This window comes from Oncorhynchus mykiss, chromosome 21 (assembly GCF_013265735.2).
Source record: "Oncorhynchus mykiss isolate Arlee chromosome 21, USDA_OmykA_1.1, whole genome shotgun sequence".
In the NCBI taxonomy this organism is placed as follows: Eukaryota; Metazoa; Chordata; class Actinopteri; order Salmoniformes; family Salmonidae; genus Oncorhynchus; species Oncorhynchus mykiss.
This window is the reverse complement of record NC_048585.1, coordinates 11,027,413-11,048,820: the sequence shown is the minus strand read 5'-3', so window position 1 is coordinate 11,048,820 and position 21,408 is coordinate 11,027,413. Positions and strand designations below refer to the sequence as shown.

Sequence of the window (21,408 nt, the reverse complement as noted above, 5' to 3'; positions counted from 1 at the left end):
AATTTTTCAGTTTTTGATTTGTTAAAAAAGTTTGAAATATCCAATAAATGTCGTTCCACTTCATGATTGTGTCCCACTTGTTGTTGATTCTTCACAAAAAAATACAGTTTTTTATCTTTATGTTTGAAGCCTGAAATGTGGCAAAAGGTCGCAAAGTTCAAGGGGGCCGAATACTTTCGCAAGGCACTGTATATATATACATACATACATACATACATACACACATACATACATACATACACACATACATACATACATACATACATACATACATACATACATACACACACACACACACACACACACACACACACACACACACATACTCAGCCGTTATTTATCCATAGCCTACGTAAGATGTCCTCCTGTATGTATGTAATGTATATAGATAGATAGATATCCGTTATTTAAATAGGGACGTCAGTTAAAAACAAATTGTTAACCATAACACATGTTTTCTGAAGCACTGCCTTTTTGAAACTGATATGTTGTACACCTGTTACAGTTCGGCTTAATCCTCTGTTTCTGCTGGCAGGAATCAGAACAGCCCAGAACGGACTATTTCATCAGGACCCTGACAGTGGAGCATGACAATGTGAGTTCTCTTTTCTTCCTCACTAACATATAGAAACACAATGGCCTTTCAGTTTCATCATTCACATGACATCAATCTGCTCTTTCTGGAAACTCATTTCCTCTCTCTCTCCCCTTCTCTTCTTCTCTCTCCCCCCTTCTCTTCTTCTCTCTCCCCCCTTCTCTCTCTCTCTCTCTCCTCTTCCTCTCTCTCTCTCTCTCTCTCCTCTTCCTCTCTCTCTCTCTCTCCTCTTCTTCTCTCCCCCCTTCTCTTCCTCTTCCTCTCTCTCCTCTTCCTCTCTCTCCTCTTCCTCTCTCTCTCCCTTTCTCTTCCTCCCCCCCCCCCCCCCTACAGGAGACACGTAGGATAACCCAGTTCCATTACATCAACTGGCCAGACCATGACGTCCCCTCGTCCTTTGACTCCATCTTGGATATGATTGGTCTGATGAGAGAGTACCAGGAGCATGATGATGTACCCATCTGTATACACTGCAGGTACACACACACACTCTGTGAAGCCGTCCATTTAAATCTAGAAGCAATGGAGAGAGTAGTGCAGAAACAATATCACAGGAAACACACACACCATCACAGGAGACACACACACACACACCATCACAGGAGACACACACACACCATCACAGGAGACACACACACACACCATCACAGGAGACACACACACACACCATCACAGGAGACACACACCATCACAGGAGACACACACACCATCACAGGAGACACACACACACACACCATCACAGGAGACACACACACACACACCATCACAGGAGACACACACACACACACACCATCACAGGAGACACACACACACACACACCATCACAGGAGACACACACACACACACCATCACAGGAGAGACACACACACACACCATCACAGGAGAGACACACACACACACCATCACAGGAGAGACACACACACACACCATCACAGGAGAGACACACACACCCACCATCACAGGAGAGACACACACACACCATCACAGGAGAGACACACACACACCATCACAGGAGAGACACACACACACCATCACAGGAGAGACACACACACACACACACACACCATCACAGGAGAGACACACACACACACACACACACCATCACAGGAGAGACACACACACACCATCACAGGAGAGACACACACACACACACCATCACAGGAGAGACACACACACACACACACACCATCACAGGAGAGACACACACACACACACACACACCATCACAGGAGAGACACACACACACACACACCATCACAGGAGAGACACACACACACACACACACCATCACAGGAGAGACACACACACACACACACACCATCACAGGAGAGACACACACACACACCATCACAGGAGAGACACACACACACACACACACATCATCATCACAGGAGAGACACACACACACACACACCATCACAGGAGAGACACACACACACACACACCATCACAGGAGAGACACACACACACACACACACCATCACAGGAGACACACACACACACACACCATCACAGGAGAGACACACACACACCATCACAGGAGAGACACACACACACACACACCATCACAGGAGAGACACACACACACACACACACCATCACAGGAGAGACACACACACACACACACACCATCACAGGAGAGACACACACACACACACACACCATCACAGGAGAGACACACACACACACACACACCATCACAGGAGAGACACACACACACACACACACACACCATCACAGGAGAGACACACACACACACACACACACCATCACAGGAGAGACACACACACACACACACACCATCACAGGAGAGACACACACACACACACACCATCACAGGAGAGACACACACACACCATCACAGGAGAGACACACACACACCATCACAGGAGAGACACACACACCATCACAGGAGACACACACACACACACACCATCACAGGAGAGAGACACACACACACACACACACACACACACCATCACAGGAGAGAGACACACACACACACACACCATCACAGGAGAGACACACACACACACACACACCATCACAGGAGAGACACACACACACACACACACACACACACACCATCACAGGAGAGAGACACACACACACACACACACACACACACCATCACAGGAGAGACACACACACACACACACACACACACCATCACAGGAGAGACACACACACACACACACACACCATCACAGGAGAGAGACACACCACACACACACACACCATCACAGGAGACACACACCCTCACAGGAGACACACACCCTCACAGGAGACACACACCCTCACAGGAGACACACACACACACACCATCACAGGAGACACACACACACACACCATCACAGGAGACACACACACACCATCACAGGAGACACACACACAGCTGAGGAGGTCTGTGGGGGTCGCTCTCCAAACGACCAGCTCAGCTCTTTCTATTCCCCTTGGATTTCTGGTCCTCAATTAATTAACATTAAGAAGTCCCTTCAGGGCCGTCGTCATTATTATCATCATCAGGCTGATTGGAGCCACATGTATGTTCCCCTACTGTCCCTGGGGATTCTCTGCTCACTACCGTGGGAGAATGTAGGGGGGAGACGGGATGTTGTGGCCAGGGGGAGGGGCTTAAGGATGTTAAGTGTGTCAACATAAACTCAGCAAGAAAATAAACATCTCACTGTCAACTGCCTTTATTTTCAGCCAACTTAACATGTGTAAATATTTGTATGAACATAAGATTTAACAACTGAGACAAACTGAACAAGTTGCACAGACATGTGACTAACAGAAATTGAATAATGTGTCCCTGAACAAAGGGGGAGGGGGGGGGGGGGTCAAAATGAAAAGTAACAGTCAGTATCTGGTGTGGCCACCAGCTGCATTAAGTACTGCAGTGCATCTCCTCCTCATGGACTGCACCAGATTTGCCAGTTCTTACTGTGAGATGTTACCCCACTCTTCCACCAAGGCACCTGCAAGTTTCCGGACATTTCTGAGGGGAATGGCCCTATCCCTCACCCTCCGATCCAACAGGTACCAGACGTGCTCAATGGGATTGAGATCCGGGCTCTTCGCTGGCCATGGCAGAACACTGACATTCCTGTCTTGCAGGAAATCACGCACAGAACGAGCTGTATGGCTGGTGACATTGTCATGCTGGAGGGTCATGTCAGGATGAGCCTGCAGGAAGGGTACCACATCAGGGAGGAGGAAGTCTTCCCTGTAACGCACAGCGTTGAGATTGCCTGCAATGACAACAAGCTCAGTCCGATGATGCTGTGACACACCGCCCCAGACCATGATGGACCCTCCACCTCCAAATCGATCCCACTCCAGAGTACAGGCCTCGGCGTAACGCTCATTCCTTCAACAATAAACGCGAATCCGACCATCACCCCTGGTGAGACAAAACCGCGACTTGTCAGTGAAGAGCACTTTTTGCCAGTCCTGTCTGGTCCAGCGACGGTGGGTTTGTGCCCATAGGCGACGTTGTTGCTGGTGATGTCTGGTGAGGACCTGCCTTACAACAGGCCTAAAAGCCCTCAGTTCAGCCTCTCTCAGCCTATTGGGAACAGTCTGAGCACTGATGGAGGGTTGTGCGTTCTGAGTGAAACTCGGGCATTTGTTGTTGCCATCCTGTACCTGTCCCGCAGGTGTGATGTTCGGACGTACCGATCCTGTGCAGGTGTTGTTACACGTGGTCTGCCACTGCGAGGACGATCAGCTGTCCATCCGGTCTCCCTGTAGCGCGGTCTTAGGCGTCTCACAGTACGGACATGGCCATGTTTTGCCCTGGCCATATCTGCAGTCTTCATGCCTCCTTGTAGCATGCCTAAGGCACGTTCACGCAGATGAGTAGGGACTCTGGGCATCTTTCTTTAGGTTTTTTTTCCAGAGTCTGTAGAAAGGCCTCTTTAGTGTCCTAATTTTTCATAACTGTGACCTTAATTGCCTGCTGTCTGTAAGCTGTTTGTGTCTTAACGACCGTTCCACAGGTGCATGTTCCTTAATTGTATGGGAGACAGTGTTTAAACCCTTTAAAATGAAGATCTGTGAAGTTAATTCATAAAAATCCAAATATCTTTGAAAAACAGGGTCCTGGAAAAAGGGATGTTTATTTTTTTGCTGAGTTTATACAGTGAAGGGAAAAAGTATTTGATCCCCTGCTGATTTTGTACGTTTGCCCACTGACAAATAAATTATCAGTCTATAATTTTAATGGTAGGTTTATTTGAACAGTGAAAGACAGAATAACCACAAAAAAAATCCAGAAAAAAGCATTTCAAAAATGTTTTAATTGGTTTGTATTTTAATGAGGAAAATAAGTATTTGACCCCTCTGCAAAACATGACTTAGTACTTGGTGGCAAAACCCTTGTTGGCAATCAGAGGTCAGACGTTTCTTGTAGTTGGCCACCAGGTTTGTACACATCTCAGGAGGGATTTTGTCCCACTCCTCTTTGCAGATCTTCTCCAAGTCATTAAGGTTTCGAGGTTGACGTTTGGCAACTCGAACCTTCAGCTCCCTCCACAGATTTTCTATGGGATTAAGGTCTGGAGACTGGCTAGGCCACTCCAGGACCTTAATGTGCTTCTTCTTGAGCCACTCCTTTGTTGCCTTGGCTGTGTGTTTTGGGTCATTGTCATGCTGGAATACCGATCCATTTTCAATGCCCTGGCTGAGGAAAGGAGGTTCTCACCCAAGATTTGACGCTACATGGCCCCGTCCATCGTCCCTTTGATGCAGTGAAGTTGTCCTGTCCCCTTAGCAGAAAAACACCCCCAAAACATAATTTTTCCACCTCCATGTTAGACGGTGGGGATGGTGTTCTTGGGGTCATAGGCAGCATTCCTCCTCCAAACACGGCGAGTTGAGTTAATGCCAAAGAGCTCCATTTTGGTCTCATCTGACCACAACACTTTCACCCAGTTGTCCTCTGAATCATTCAGATGTTCATTGGCAAACTTCAGACGGGCATGTATATGGCATGTATATGTGCTTTCTTGAGCAGGGGGACCTTGCGGGCGCTGCAGGATTTCAGTCCTTCACGGCATAGTGTGTTACCAATTGTTTTCTTGGTGACTATGGTCCCAGCTGTCTTGAGATCATTGACAAGATCCTCCCGTGTCGTTCTGGGCTGATTCCTCACCGTTCTCATGATCATTGCAACTCCACGAGGTGAGATCTTGCATGGCGCCCCAGGCCGAGGGAGATTGACTGTTATTTTCCATTTGCGAATAATTACACCAACTGTTGTCACCTTCTCACCAAGCTGCTTGGCGATGGTCTTGTAGCCCATTCCAGCCTTGTGTAGCTCTTTGGTCTTGGCCATGGTGGAGAGTTTGGAATCTGATTGATTGATTGCTTCTGTGGACAGGTGTCTTTTATACAGGTAACAAACTGAGATTAGGAGCACTCCCTTTAAGAGTGTGCTCCTAATCTCAGTTTGTTACCTGTATAATAGACACCTGGGAGCCAGAAGTCTTTCTGATTGAGAGGGGGTCAAATACTTATTTCCCTCATTAAAATACAAATCAATTGAAAACATTTTTGACATGTGTTTTTCTGGATTTTTTTGTTGTTCTGTCTCTCACTGTTCAAATAAACCTACCATTAAAATTATAGACTGATCATTTCTTTGTCAGTGGGAAAATGTACAAAATCAGCAGGGGATCAAATACTTCCCCCCCCCTCACTGTATACCATAGCTTAGAACATACAGTCTCTGAATGTTAGTTCCGGCTGTAAATCCACCAAGCCTTATGGAAGCTGTGAGATGTAGTCTGTGTGTCTCTAGGCTGTTGCATTCTGTTTCATTCTGATTGTTGTTGTGTGTTGACAGTGCTGGCTGTGGGAGGACAGGCGCCATCTGTGCTATAGACTACACATGGAACCTACTAAAGGCTGGGGTACGTACACTATGAAACACACACACACACACACTCAAATTGTTGCCTTTGCTGTTTCCTGGAGCACAGATGGACCACTGAGTGTATTGTTCTTGTTGGTTTGTAGAAGATTCCAGAAGACTTCAACGTGTTCCGGCTGATTCAGGAGATGAGAACACAGAGACATTCTGCTGTTCAGACCAAGGTAATGTGGCGTTCAGCTGTTCAGACCAAGGTAATGTGGCATTCAGACCCAGATAATGTGGCGTTCAGCTGTTCAGACCCAGATAATGTGGCGTTCAGCTGTTCAGACCAAGGTAATGTGGCATTCAGACCCAGGTAATGTGGCGTTCAGCTGTTCAGACCAAGGTAATGTGGCATTCAGACCCAGATAATGTGGCGTTCAGCTGTTCAGACCCAGATAATGTGGCGTTCAGCTGTTCAGACCAAGGTAATGTGGCATTCAGACCCAGGTAATGTGGCGTTCAGCTGTTCAGACCAAGGTAATGTGGCATTCAGACCCAGATAATGTGGCGTTCAGCTGTTCAGACCCAGGTAATGTGGCGTTCAGCTGTTCAGACCAAGGTAATGTGGCGTTCTGCTGTTCAGACCAAGGTAATGTGGCATTCAGCTGTTCAGACCAAGGTAATGTGGCATTCAGACCCAGATAATGTGGCGTTCAGCTGTTCAGACCAAGGTAATGTGGCGTTCTGCTGTTCAGACCCAGGTAATGTGGCGTTCTGCTGTTCAGACCAAGGTAATGTGGCGTTCTGCTGTTCAGACCCAGGTAATGTGGCGTTCAGCTGAATGTGAACAAAAACACCACTGAAGTCTTTGTCTACCGTGTGTCAATCTTCATAGTGTTCTGTGTTGCTGTGTCTGCGTCTCCATGGTTTAATATGTATATAAGTGCTGTCTTCATAGTGTTCTGTGTTGTTGTGTCTGCGTCTCCATGGTTTAATATGTATATAAGTGCTGTCTTCATAGTGTTCTGTGTTGCTGTATCTGTGTCTCCATGGTTTAATATGTATATAAGTGCTGTCTTCATAGTGTTCTGTGTTGCTGTGTCTGTGTCTCCATGGTTTAATATGTATATAAGTGCTGTCTTAGTGTTCTGTGTTGCTGTGTCTGTGTCTCCATGGTTTAATATGTATATAAGTGCTGTCTTCATAGTGTTCTGTGTTGCTGTGTCTGTGTCTCCATGGTTTAATATGTATATAAGTGCTGTCTTCATAGTGTTCTGTGTTGCTGTGTCTGCGTCTCCATGGTTTAATATGTATATAAGTGCTGTCTTCATAGTGTTCTGTGTTGCTGTGTCTGTGTCTCCATGGTTTAATATGTATATAAGTGCTGTCTTCATAGTGTTCTGTGTTGCTGTGTCTGCGTCTCCATGGTTTAATATGTATATAAGTGCTGTCTTAGTGTTCTGTGTTGCTGTGTCTGTGTCTCCATGGTTTAATATGTATATAAGTGCTGTCTTCAGTGTTCTGTGTTGCTGCGTCTCCATGGTTTAATATGTATATAAGTGCTGTCTTCATAGTGTTCTGTGTTGCTGTGTCTCCATGGTTTAATATGTATATAAGTGCTGTCTTCATAGTGTTCTGTGTTGTTGTGTCTGTGTCTCCATGGTTTAATATGTATATAAGTGCTGTCTTCATAGTGTTCTGTGTTGCTGTGTCTGCGTCTCCATGGTTTAATATGTATATAAGTGCTGTCTTCATAGTGTTCTGTGTTGCTGTGTCTGCGTCTCCATGGTTTAATATGTATATAAGTGCTGTCTTCATAGTGTTCTGTGTTGCTGTGTCTGTGTCTCCATGGTTTAATATGTATATAAGTGCTGTCTTCAGTGTTCTGTGTTGCTGTGTCTGCGTCTCCATGGTTTAATATGTATATAAGTGCTGTCTTCATAGTGTTCTGTGTTGCTGTGTCTGTGTCTCCATGGTTTAATATGTATATAAGTGCTGTCTTCATAGTGTTCTGTGTTGCTGTGTCTGTGTCTCCATGGTTTAATATGTATATAAGTGCTGTCTTCATAGTGTTCTGTGTTGCTGTGTCTGTGTCTCCATGGTTTAATATGTATATAAGTGCTGTCTTCAGTGTTCTGTGTTGCTGTGTCTGCGTCTCCATGGTTTAATATGTATATAAGTGCTGTCTTCATAGTGTTCTGTGTTGCTGTGTCTGTGTCTCCATGGTTTAATATGTATATAAGTGCTGTCTTCAGTGTTCTGTGTTGCTGTGTCTGCGTCTCCATGGTTTAATATGTATATAAGTGCTGTCTTCATAGTGTTCTGTGTTGCTGTGTCTGTGTCTCCATGGTTTAATATGTATATAAGTGCTGTCTTCATAGTGTTCTGTGTTGCTGTGTCTGTGTCTCCATGGTTTAATATGTATATAAGTGCTGTCTTCATAGTGTTCTGTGTTGCTGTGTCTGTGTCTCCATGGTTTAATATGTATATAAGTGCTGTCTTCATAGTGTTCTGTGTTGCTGTGTCTGTGTCTCCATGGTTTAATATGTGTATATAAGTGCTGTCTTCAGTGTTCTGTGTTGCTGTATAATCCCAGTGGGCATTAGAACGTCTGTGGGGAAAACTGCCTGTGGTTACCTAGATTACCTCACTGACTCATAGCAAAAACTTGACCTTTTTCAAATGCAATTGTCTTGTTTCTTGACAAAGAGGTCAATAGGAAAGAATGTTGATTTTCCCTAATTTGTAGCCGTGGTTCAGGGGAATATGGACTGAGTCTTGTTATGGTTTTAATATGAAGACAAGTGTTCTGCGTTGACTCACTGTCCACTTTCTGTCCCTTCTCCCCCTCCCTTTTCTCCCTCCCCTCTCTCCCTTCCCTCTCTCCCTTCCCTCTCTCCCTTCCCTCTCTCCCTTCCCTCTCTCCCTTCCCTCTCTCCCTCCCCTCTCCATCTCCTATAGGAACAGTATGAGTTGGTTCACAGAGCCATCTCTCAGCTCTTTGAGAAACAGCTGCAGCTCCTGGAGAGCCCCACCAACTCAGAGATCCATGGTGGCATGGTGAGAACTACCCTAACACTACACTACCCTAACACTACACTACCCTAACACTACACTACCACTACACATCCCCCCAACACACAACACTACAGCTCCTCAGAGCCCCACCAACTCAGAGATCCATGGTGGCATGGTGAGAACTACCCTAACACTACACTACCCTAACACTACACTACCCTAACACTACACATCCCCCCCAACACACAACACTACAGCTCCTCAGAGCCCCACCAACTCAGAGATCCATGGTGGCATGGTGAGAACTACCCCTACACTACCCTAATACTACACTACCACTACACATCCCCCCAACACACAACACTACAGCTCCTCAGAGCCCCACCAACTCAGATATGCATGGTGAGAACTACCCCAACACTACACTAACCCCCCGCCCCCCCCCCCCCCCCCCCCCCCCACACACACACACACACACCACTATAGCTCCTCAGAGCCCCACAATGCCATGGTGAGCATATCTCTACACAACATATAACATTACATTACTGCACCACCACGTATAACATTACATTACAGCACCACCACATATAACATTACATTACAGCACCACCACGTCATAACATTACAGCACCACCACGTATAACATTACAGCACCACCACGTATAACATTACAGCACCACCACGTATAACATTACATTACAGCACCACCACGTATAACATTACATTACTGCACCACCACGTATAACATTACATTACAGCACCACCACATATAACATTACATTACAGCACCACCACGTATAACATTACAGCACCACCACGTATAACATTACATTACAGCACCACCACGTATAAAATTACATTACTGCACCACCACGTATAACATTACATTACAGCACCACCACGTATAACATTACAGCACCACCACGTATAACATTACATTACAGCACCACCACGTATAAAATTACATTACTGCACCACCACGTATAACATTACAGCACCACCGCGTATAACATTACAGCACCACCACGTATAACATTACAGCACCACCACGTATAACATTACATTACAGCACCACCACGTATAACATTACATTACTGCACCACCACGTATAACATTACATTACAGCACCACCACATATAACATTACATTACAGCACCACCACGTATAACACTACAGCACCACCACGTATAACATTACATTACAGCACCACCACGTATAAAATTACAGCACCACCACGTATAACATTACATTACAGCACCACCACGTATAACATTACATTACTGCATCACCACGTATAACATTACAGCACCACCGCGTATAACATTACAGCACCACCACGTATAACATTACATTACTGCACCACCACGTATAACATTACATTACAGCACCACCACATATAACATTACATTACAGCACCACCACGTATAACATTACAGCACCACCGCGTATAACATTACATTACTGCATCACCACGTATAACATTACAGCACCACCGCGTATAACATTACAGCACCACCACGTATAACATTACAGCACCACCTCGTATAACATTACATTACAGCACCACCACGTATTACATTACAGCACCACCACGTATAACATTACTGCACCACCACGTATAACATTACTGCACCACCACGTATAACATTACATTACTGCACCACCACGTATAACATTACAGCACCACCACGTCTAACATTACAGCACCACCACGTCTAACATTACAGCACCACCACGTCTAACATTACAGCACCACCACGTCTAACATTACAGCACCACCACGTATAACATTACAGCACCACCACGTATAACATTACATTACAGCACCACCACGTATAACATTACAGCACCACCACGTATAACATTACAGCACCACCACGTATAAAATTACATTACTGCACCACCACGTATAACATTACAGCACCACCGCGTATAACATTACATTACTGCACCACCACGTGTAACATTACAGCACCACCACGTCTAACATTACAGCACCACCACGTATAACATTACATTACTGCACCACCACGTATAACATTACAGCACCACCGCGTATAACATTACATTACTGCACCACCACGTATAACATTACAGCACCACCGCGTATAACATTACAGCACCACCGCGTATAACATTATATTACAGCACCACCACGTATAACATTACAGCACCACCACGTCTAACATTACTGCACCACCACGTATAACATTACAGCACCACCACGTATAACATTACAGCACCACCACGTCTAACATTACAGCACCACCACGTATAACATTACATTACAGCACCACCACGTATAACATTACATTACAGCACCACCACGTATAACATTACATTACAGCACCACCACGTATAACATTACATTACAGCACCACCACGTATAACATTACATTACAGCACCACCACGTATAACATTACATTACAGCACCACCGCGTATAACATTACAGCACCACCACGTATAACATTACAACACCACCACATATAAAATTACATTACTGCATCACCACGTATAACATTACAGCACCACCGCGTATAACATTACATTACTGCACCACCACGTATAACATTACAGCACCACCGCGTATAACATTACAGCACCACCACGTATAACATTACATTACTGCACCACCACGTATAACATTACAGCACCACCACGTATAACATTACAGCACCACCGCGTATAACATTACATTACAGCACCACCACGTATAACATTACATTACTGCACCACCACGTATAACATTACATTACAGTACCACCACATATAACATTACTGCACCACCACATATAACATTACAACACCACCACGTATAACATTACAGCACCACCACGTATAACATTACATTACAGCACCACCACGTATAACATTACATTACAGCACCACCACGTATAACATTACATTACAGCACCACCACGTACAACATTACATTACAGCACCACCACGTATAACATTACATTACAGCACCACCACGTATAACATTACAGCACCACCACGTATAACATTACTGCACCACCACGTATAACATTACTGCACCACCACCTATAACATTACATTACAGCACCACCACGTATAACATTACATAACTGCACCACCACGTATAACATAACATTACTGCACCACCACGTATAACATTACAGCACCACCACGTCTAACATTACAGCACCACCACGTCTAACATTACAGCACCACCACGTCTAACATTACAGCACCACCACGTATAACATTACATTACAGCACCACCACGTATAACATTACAGCACCACCACGTATAACATTACAGCACCACCACGTGGTAAAATTACATTACTGCACCACCACGTATAACATTACAGCACCACCGCGTATAACATTACAGCACCACCACGTATAACATTACATTACAGCACCACCACGTATAAAATTACATTACTGCACCACCACGTATAACATTACAGCACCACCACGTATAATATTACAGCACCACCACGTATAAAATTACATTACTGCACCACCACGTATAACATTACAGCACCACCGCGTATAACATTATATTACAGCACCACCACGTATAACATTACATTACAGCACCACCACGTATAACATTACATTACAGCACCACCACGTACAACATTACATTACAGCACCACCACGTATAACATTACATTACAGCACCACCACGTATAACATTACAGCACCACCACGTATAACATTACTGCACCACCACGTATAACATTACTGCACCACCACCTATAACATTACATTACAGCACCACCACGTATAACATTACATAACTGCACCACCACGTATAACATAACATTACTGCACCACCACGTATAACATTACAGCACCACCACGTCTAACATTACAGCACCACCACGTCTAACATTACAGCACCACCACGTCTAACATTACAGCACCACCACGTATAACATTACATTACAGCACCACCACGTATAACATTACAGCACCACCACGTATAACATTACAGCACCACCACGTATAAAATTACATTACTGCACCACCACGTATAACATTACAGCACCACCGCGTATAACATTACAGCACCACCACGTATAACATTACAATACAGCACCACCACGTATAAAATTACATTACTGCACCACCACGTATAACATTACAGCACCACCGCGTATAACATTATATTACAGCACCACCACGTATAACATTACAGCACCACCACGTCTAACATTACTGCACCACCACGTATAACATTACAGCACCACCACGTCTAACATTACAGCACCACCACGTATAACATTACATTACAGCACCACCACGTATAACATTACATTACAGCACCACCGCGTATAACATTACAGCACCACCACGTATAACATTACAACACCACCACATATAAAATTACATTACTGCATCACCACGTATAACATTACAGCACCACCACGTATAACATTACATTACTGCACCACCACGTATAACATTACAGCACCACCGCGTATAACATTACAGCACCACCACGTATAACATTACAGCACCACCACGTATAACATTACAGCACCACCAGGTATAACATTACAGCATCACCACGTGTAACATTACAGCACCACCGCGTATAACATTACATTACAGCACCACCACGTATAACATTACATTACTGCACCACCACGTATAACATTACATTACAGTACCACCACATATAACATTACTGCACCACCACATATAACATTACATTACAGCACCACCACATATAACATTACAGCACCACCACATATAACATTACAACACCACCACGTATAACATTACAGCACCACCACGTATAACATTACATTACAGCACCACCACGTATAACATTACATTACAGCACCACCACATATAACATTACATCACAGCACCACCACGTACAACATTACTTTACAGCACCACCACGTGCAACATTACATTACAGCACCACCACGTATAACATTACATTACAGCACCACCACGTATAACATTACATTACAGCACCACCACGTATAACATTACATTACAGCACCACCACGTATAACATTACAGCACCACCACGTATAACATTACATTACAGCACCACCACATATAACATTACCTTACTGCACCATGTATAACATTACATTTCTACCTCGCACAACCCCAATACCTCCCAAATACTTGACATCTCTACCTAGATGGCGTCACCGCTCGAACTAGACAATATTCTGTTTCTTCTTCCCCATCTCACAACACCCCATCACACTCACTCCCCCACAACACCCCATCACACTCACTCCCCCACAACACCCCATCACACTCACTCCCCCACAACACTAAGACATGTCTGTCTCCTCTGAAGTGCTTCAGGTTCCAAATTCCTTCTCAGAAACAGAATGGCTGGCTGGCCATGTTGCCCCATTCCCCCCGCTCTCTGCAATCAAACACACTGGACACACACACAATCCCTCCCTTCCTCTCTCTCACACACACACACACACACACACACTCTTTCTCCCTCTTAAACACACTGTACTTTTTGTCTCCAGGAAATGTTATTAACTCACAACAATAAGAGCTTCTAAACTGATTCACTGAGCAGATGGGCTGGTCAGAGAGTTCTGCAAAGACAGACAGACAGACAGACAGACAGACCTGTGTTCTAAGAATTTGACTGGCCTCAAGGTGTGGCAGAACTGTCTGTGTTGCTCTCTTCCTCTCTTCCTGCTATCACAGCAGCCTGTCGAGAGGGAGTCTGGGGAAAGAAGGAAGGAGCAAGAGGGTTAGGGAAAGAAGGAATAGAATGAAGAGGGAGGGAGAGACCCTACCCATTTGCTTTAATTAGGTCCTCTCTTCCTCTCTCTTCTTCCCTACAGAACATCTGTCTGGCAGAACACACAGACACACACTTTCACTCTGGCTGGGATTGAATTACTGTATCACACAACCACTGACTACTCTCTCACACACACACAGACACACACACACAGAGAGGACGTGTGCGAAGCTAAAGAAAGACAGGATGTTACTCCACGATGACAAACAGAGGCCAAGCGAGAGAAAGAAAACTGACTGTCACACGATAAATCAAATCAAAATGTATTTGCCACCTGCGCCGAATACAACAAGTGTAGACTTTACAGTGAAATGCTGAATACAACAAGTGTAGACTTTACCGTGAAATGCTGAATACAACAAGTGTAGACTTTACCGTGAAATGCTGAATACAACAAGTGTAGACTTTACCGTGAAATGCTGAATACAACAAGTGTAGACTTTACCGTGAAATGCTGAATTACAACAAGTGTAGACTTTACCGTGAAATGCTGAATACAACAAGTGTAGACTTTACCGTGAAATGCTGAATACAACAAGTGTAGACTTTACCGTGAAATGCCGAATACAACAAGTGTAGACTTTACCGTGAAATGCTGAATACAACAAGTGTAGACTTTACCGTGAAATGCTGAATACAACAGGTGTAGACTTTACCGTGAAATGCTGAATACAACAGGTGTAGACTTTACCGTGAAATGCTGAATACAACAGGTGTAGACTTTACCGTGAAATGCTGAATACAACAAGTGTAGACTTTACCGTGAAATGCTGAATACAACAAGTGTAGACTTTACCGTGAAATGCTGAATACAACAGGTGTAGACTTTACCGTGAAATGCTGAATACAACAAGTGTAGACTTTACCGTGAAATGCTGAATACAACAAGTGTAGACTTTACCGTGAAATGCTGAATACAACAAGTGTAGACTTTACCGTGAAATGCTGAATACAACAAGTGTAGACTTTACCGTGAAATGCTGAATACAACAAGTGTAGACTTTACCGTGAAATGCTGAATACAACAAGTGTAGACTTTACCGTGAAATGCTGAATACAACAAGTGTAGACTTTACCGTGAAATGCTGAATACAACAAGTGTAGACTTTACCGTGAAATGCTGAATACAACAAGTGTAGACTTTACCGTGAAATGCTGAATACAACAAGTGTAGACTTTACCGTGAAATGCTGAATACAACAAGTGTGGACTTTACCGTGAAATGCTGAATACAACAAGTGTGGACTTTACCGTGAAATGCTGAATACAACAAGTGTAGACTTTACCGTGAAATGCTTTCTTACAAGCCCTGAACCAACAGTGCAGAGAAAATATTTACAGAGTAGGCTAAAATAAAAAGTAACACAATAACGAGGCTATATACAGGGGGCACCGGTACTGAGTCAGTGTGGAGGCTATATACAGGGGGCACCGGTACTGAGTCAGTGTGGAGGCTATATACAGGGGGCACCGGTACTGAGTCAGTGTGGAGGCTATATACAGGGGACACCGGTACTGAGTCAGTGTGGAGGCTATATACAGGGGGCACCGGTACTGAGTCAGTGTGGAGGCTATATACAGGGGGCACCGGTACTGAGTCAGTGTGGAGGCTATATACAGGGGGCACCGGTACTGAGTCAGTGTGGAGGTTATGTACAGGGGGAACCGGTACTGAGTCAGTGTGGAGGCTATATACAGGGGGCACCGGTACTGAGTCAGTGTGGAGGTTATATACAGGGGGCACCGGTACTGAGTCAATGTGGAGGTTATATACAGGGGGAACCGGTACTGAGTCAGTGTGGAGGCTATATACAGGGGGCACCGGTACTGAGTCGGTGTGGAGGCTATATACAGGGGACACCGGTACTGAGTCAGTGTGGAGGCTATATACAGGGGGCACCGGTACTGAGTCAGTGTGGAGGCTATATACAGGGGACACCGGTACTGAGTCAGTGTGGAGGCTATATACAGGGGACACCGGTACTGAGTCAGTGTGGAGGCTATATACAGGGGGCACCGGTACTGAGTCAGTGTGGAGGCTATATACAGGGGACACCGGTACTGAGTCAGTGTGGAGGCTATATACAGGGGGCACCGGTACTGAGTCAGTGTGGAGGCTATATACAGGGGACACCGGTACTGAGTCAGTGTGGAGGCTATATACAGGGGACACCGGTACTGAGTCAGTGTGGAGGCTATATACAGGGGACACCGGTACTGAGTCAGTGTGGAGGCTATATACAGGGGGCACCGGTACTGAGTCAGTGTGGAGGCTATATACAGGGGACACCGGTACTGAGTCAGTGTGGAGGCTATATACAGGGGGCACCGGTACTGAGTCAGTGTGGAGGTTATATACAGGGGACACCGGTACTGAGTCAGTGTGGAGGCTATATACAGGGGGCACCGGTACTGAGTCAGTGTGGAGGTTATATACAGGGGACACCGGTACTGAGTCAGTGTGGAGGCTATATACAGGGGGAACCGATACTGAGTCAGTGTGGAGGCTATATACAGGGGGAACCGGTACTGAGTCAGTGTGGAGGCTATATACAGGGGGCACCGGTACTGAGTCAGTGTGGAGGCTATATACAGGGGGAACCGGTACTGAGTCAGTGTGGAGGCTATACACAGGGGGAACCGGTACTGAGTCAGTGTGGAGGCTATATACAGGGGACACCGGTACTGAGTCAGTGTGGAGGCTATATACAGGGGGCACCGGTACTGAGTCAGTGTGGAGGCTATATACAGGGGACACCGGTACTGAGTCAGTGTGGAGGCTATATACAGGGGGCACCGGTACTGAGTCAGTGTGGAGGTTATATACAGGGGACACCGGTACTGAGTCAGTGTGGAGGCTATATACAGGGGGCACCGGTACTGAGTCAGTGTGGAGGCTATATACAGGGGGAACCGGTACTGAGTCAGTGTGGAGGCTATATACAGGGGACACCGGTACTGAGTCAGTGTGGAGGCTATATACAGGGGGCACCGGTACTGAGTCAGTGTGGAGGTTATATACAGGGGGCACCGGTACTGAGTCAGTGTGGAGGCTATATACAGGGGGCACCGGTACTGAGTCAGTGTGGAGGCTATATACAGGGGGCACCGGTACTGAGTCAGTGTGGAGGTTATATACAGGGGGCACCGGTACTGAGTCAGTGTGGAGGCTATATACAGGGGACACCGGTACTGAGTCAGTGTGGAGGTTATGTACAGGGGGAACCGGTACTGAGTCAGTGTGGAGGCTATATACAGGGGGCACCGGTACTGAGTCAGTGTGGAGGTTATATACAGGGGACACCGGTACTGAGTCAGTGTGGAGGTTATATACAGGGGGCACCGGTACTGAGTCAGTGTGGAGGCTATATACAGGGGGCACCGGTACTGAGTCAGTGTGGAGGCTATATACAGGGGGCACCGGTACTGAGTCAGTGTGGAGGCTATATACAGGGGGAACCGGTACTGAGTCAGTGTGGAGGCTATATACAGGGGGCACCGGTACTGAGTCAGTGTGGAGGCTATATACAGGGGACACCGGTACTGAGTCAGTGTGGAGGTTATGTACAGGGGGATCCGGTACTGAGTCAGTGTGGAGGCTATATACAGGGGGCACCGGTACTGAGTCAGTGTGGAGGTTATATACAGGGGACACCGGTACTGAGTCAGTGTGGAGGTTATATACAGGGGGCACCGGTACTGAGTCAGTGTGGAGGCTATATACAGGGGGCACCGGTACTGAGTCAGTGTGGAGGCTATATACAGGGGGCACCGGTACTGAGTCAGTGTGGAGGCTATATACAGGGGGAACCGGTACTGAGTCATTGTGCAGGGGTACAGGCTAGTTGAGGTAATCTGTTCATGTAGGTGGGGGTGAAGGGACTATGCATAGGTAACAAACAAACAGCGAGTAGCAGCAGTGTACAAGAGGGGGGGGGGGTCAATATAAATTGTCCGGTGGTGATTTTTATGAGTTGTTCAGCAGTCTAATGGCTTGGGGGTAGAAGCTGTTGAGGAGCCTTTTGCTCCTAGACTTGGCACTCCGGTACCGCTTGCCGTGCGGTAGCAGAGAAAACAGTCTATAATTTGGGTGACTGGAGTCTCTGACAATTTTATGGGCTTTCCTCTGACACCGCCTATTAAATAGGTCCTGGATGTACTGGGCCGTTCACACAACCCACTGTAGGTCAGATGCTGAGCAGTTGCCATGCCAGGCGGTGATGCAACTGGTCAGGATGCTCTCGATGGTGCAGCTGTAGAACCTTTTGAGGATCTGGGGACCCATGCCAAATCTTTCCAGTTTCCTGAGGGGGGATAAGGTTTTGTCGTGCCCCCATAGTTGTGATATATATACACATACACATTTTTGTAATAATGACAATTGCAACAATACTGAATGAACAATGAACACTTTTATTTTAACTTAATATAATACATATGGGCTTTTGGATGGGTGTTCTTAAGGTGATTCCACCTGGTTGGTGGTATGTTTTGATTTAGCCATTGCTGACCCCATGCTTACATCTTTATCACAAATAAGACACCTTGCTTTCCCTGGTGCCAATTCCATGTAATAGTCCCACACTGGTGCTCTGCTTTTCTCTGCCATCTGTAAAACACACACACAGCTCTGAAGTGACAATGATACTGAAGAGTCTGCCTAGGAGACAAATACTAGTAATAGTATAATAGTATACTACTATAATAGTTACCTGTGATGAATGTTGAAAACAAAAACTGTCATTTCTATATGCAGGAAATCCTATTTTAATAATGGACATGGTAAGAATTGACTACCAAAGTGCGAGTCATAATTCCCGTGACACCTTCTAGCAAAATCTGAAAAGCGGTTCCTTCGTTCATTTATTCCATAGGATATTTTTAGATTCACTTAAAATAAGGTCTGTGTTTCGTGTAGGCTTACACCACCGTGTCAATTTTATAACTGTGTAGATATCCATAGGACAAGGTAACTCTGATCAATATTGGCTAAATATAAGCCAAGATTTTGAAGAGTGGATTTATGAAAATATTTAGACACACGTTACCTTATCCTAGTGAGATTTACACGGGTACCAAAACGCAGAGGCGGTTTAAACCTGAACGAAACACAGACCTTATCTGAAGTAGATCAAGACATTCTCTATGGAAGACATGAACAGAGGCGGTTTAAGCCTGAACGAAACACAGACCTTATTGGAAGTAGATCAAGACATTCTCTATGGAAGACATGAACAGAGGCGGTTTAAGCCTGAACGAAACACAGACCTTATCTGAAGTAGATCAAGACATTCTCTATGGAAGACATGAACAGAGGCAGTTTAAACCTGAAGTAGATCAAGACATTTTCTATGGAAGACATGAACAGAGGCAGTTTAAACCTGAAGTAGATCAAGACATTTTCTATGGAAGACATGAACAGAGGTGGTTTAAACCTGAAGTAGATCAAGACATTCTCTATGGAAGACATGAACAGAGGCAGTTTAAGCACGAAACACAGACCTTATTGGAAAGTAGATCAAGACATTCTCTATGGAAGACATGAACAGAGGCAGTTTAAGCACGAAACACAGACCTTATCTGAAGTAGATCAAGACATTCTCTATGGAAGACATGAACAGAGGTGGTTTAAACCTGAAGTAGATCAAGACATTTTCTATGGAAGACATGAACAGAGGTGGTTTAAACCTGAAGTAGATCAAGACATTCTCTATGGAAGACATGAACAGAGGTGGTTTAAACCTGAACGAAACACAGACCTTATCTGAAGTAGATCAAGACATTTTCTATGGAAGACATGAACAGAGGTGGTTTAAACCTGAAGCAGATGAAGACATTCTCTATGGAAGACATGAACGGTAAAATAACGAAGGAACCCCTTTCAAGTTCAGCCACAAGTTATTACAGGAATTATAACACGTTGACTATTTCTCTCTAAACCAGATACCTTTGACTATTACGAGCCTGCTGCTGCCTACCACCCCTCAGTCAGACTGCTCTATCAAATATCAAATCATGGACTTCACTATAATAAACACACAGAAATACGAGCCTTAGGTCGAATCCGGAAACTATCACCTCGAAAACGAAACGTTTATTCCGTTCCGTATTTTATCTAACGGGTGGCATCCATGAGTCTAAATAT

The 21,408-nt window shown here is 45.2% G+C and overlaps 1 protein-coding gene across 5 annotated transcripts in view; it reads left to right on the top strand.

Moving 5' to 3' along the window:
- Window positions 1–21,408, top strand: part of LOC110518048 — a 182,617-nt gene that overhangs the window by 37,649 nt on the left and 123,560 nt on the right. For 4 of the 5 annotated variants that reach the window (XM_036956855.1, XM_036956857.1, XM_036956856.1 and 1 more), the window contains exons 7-11: window positions 536–595; window positions 929–1,071; window positions 6,447–6,513; window positions 6,620–6,697; window positions 9,420–9,518. In XM_036956855.1, coding sequence (XP_036812750.1) covers window positions 536–595; window positions 929–1,071; window positions 6,447–6,513; window positions 6,620–6,697; window positions 9,420–9,518 — 447 coding nt within the window. Of the gene's footprint in view, window positions 1–535; window positions 596–928; window positions 1,072–6,446; window positions 6,514–6,619; window positions 6,698–7,207; window positions 7,250–9,419; window positions 9,519–21,408 lie in introns of those variants that run through there. The other variant, XM_036956858.1, reaches the window with a different exon arrangement.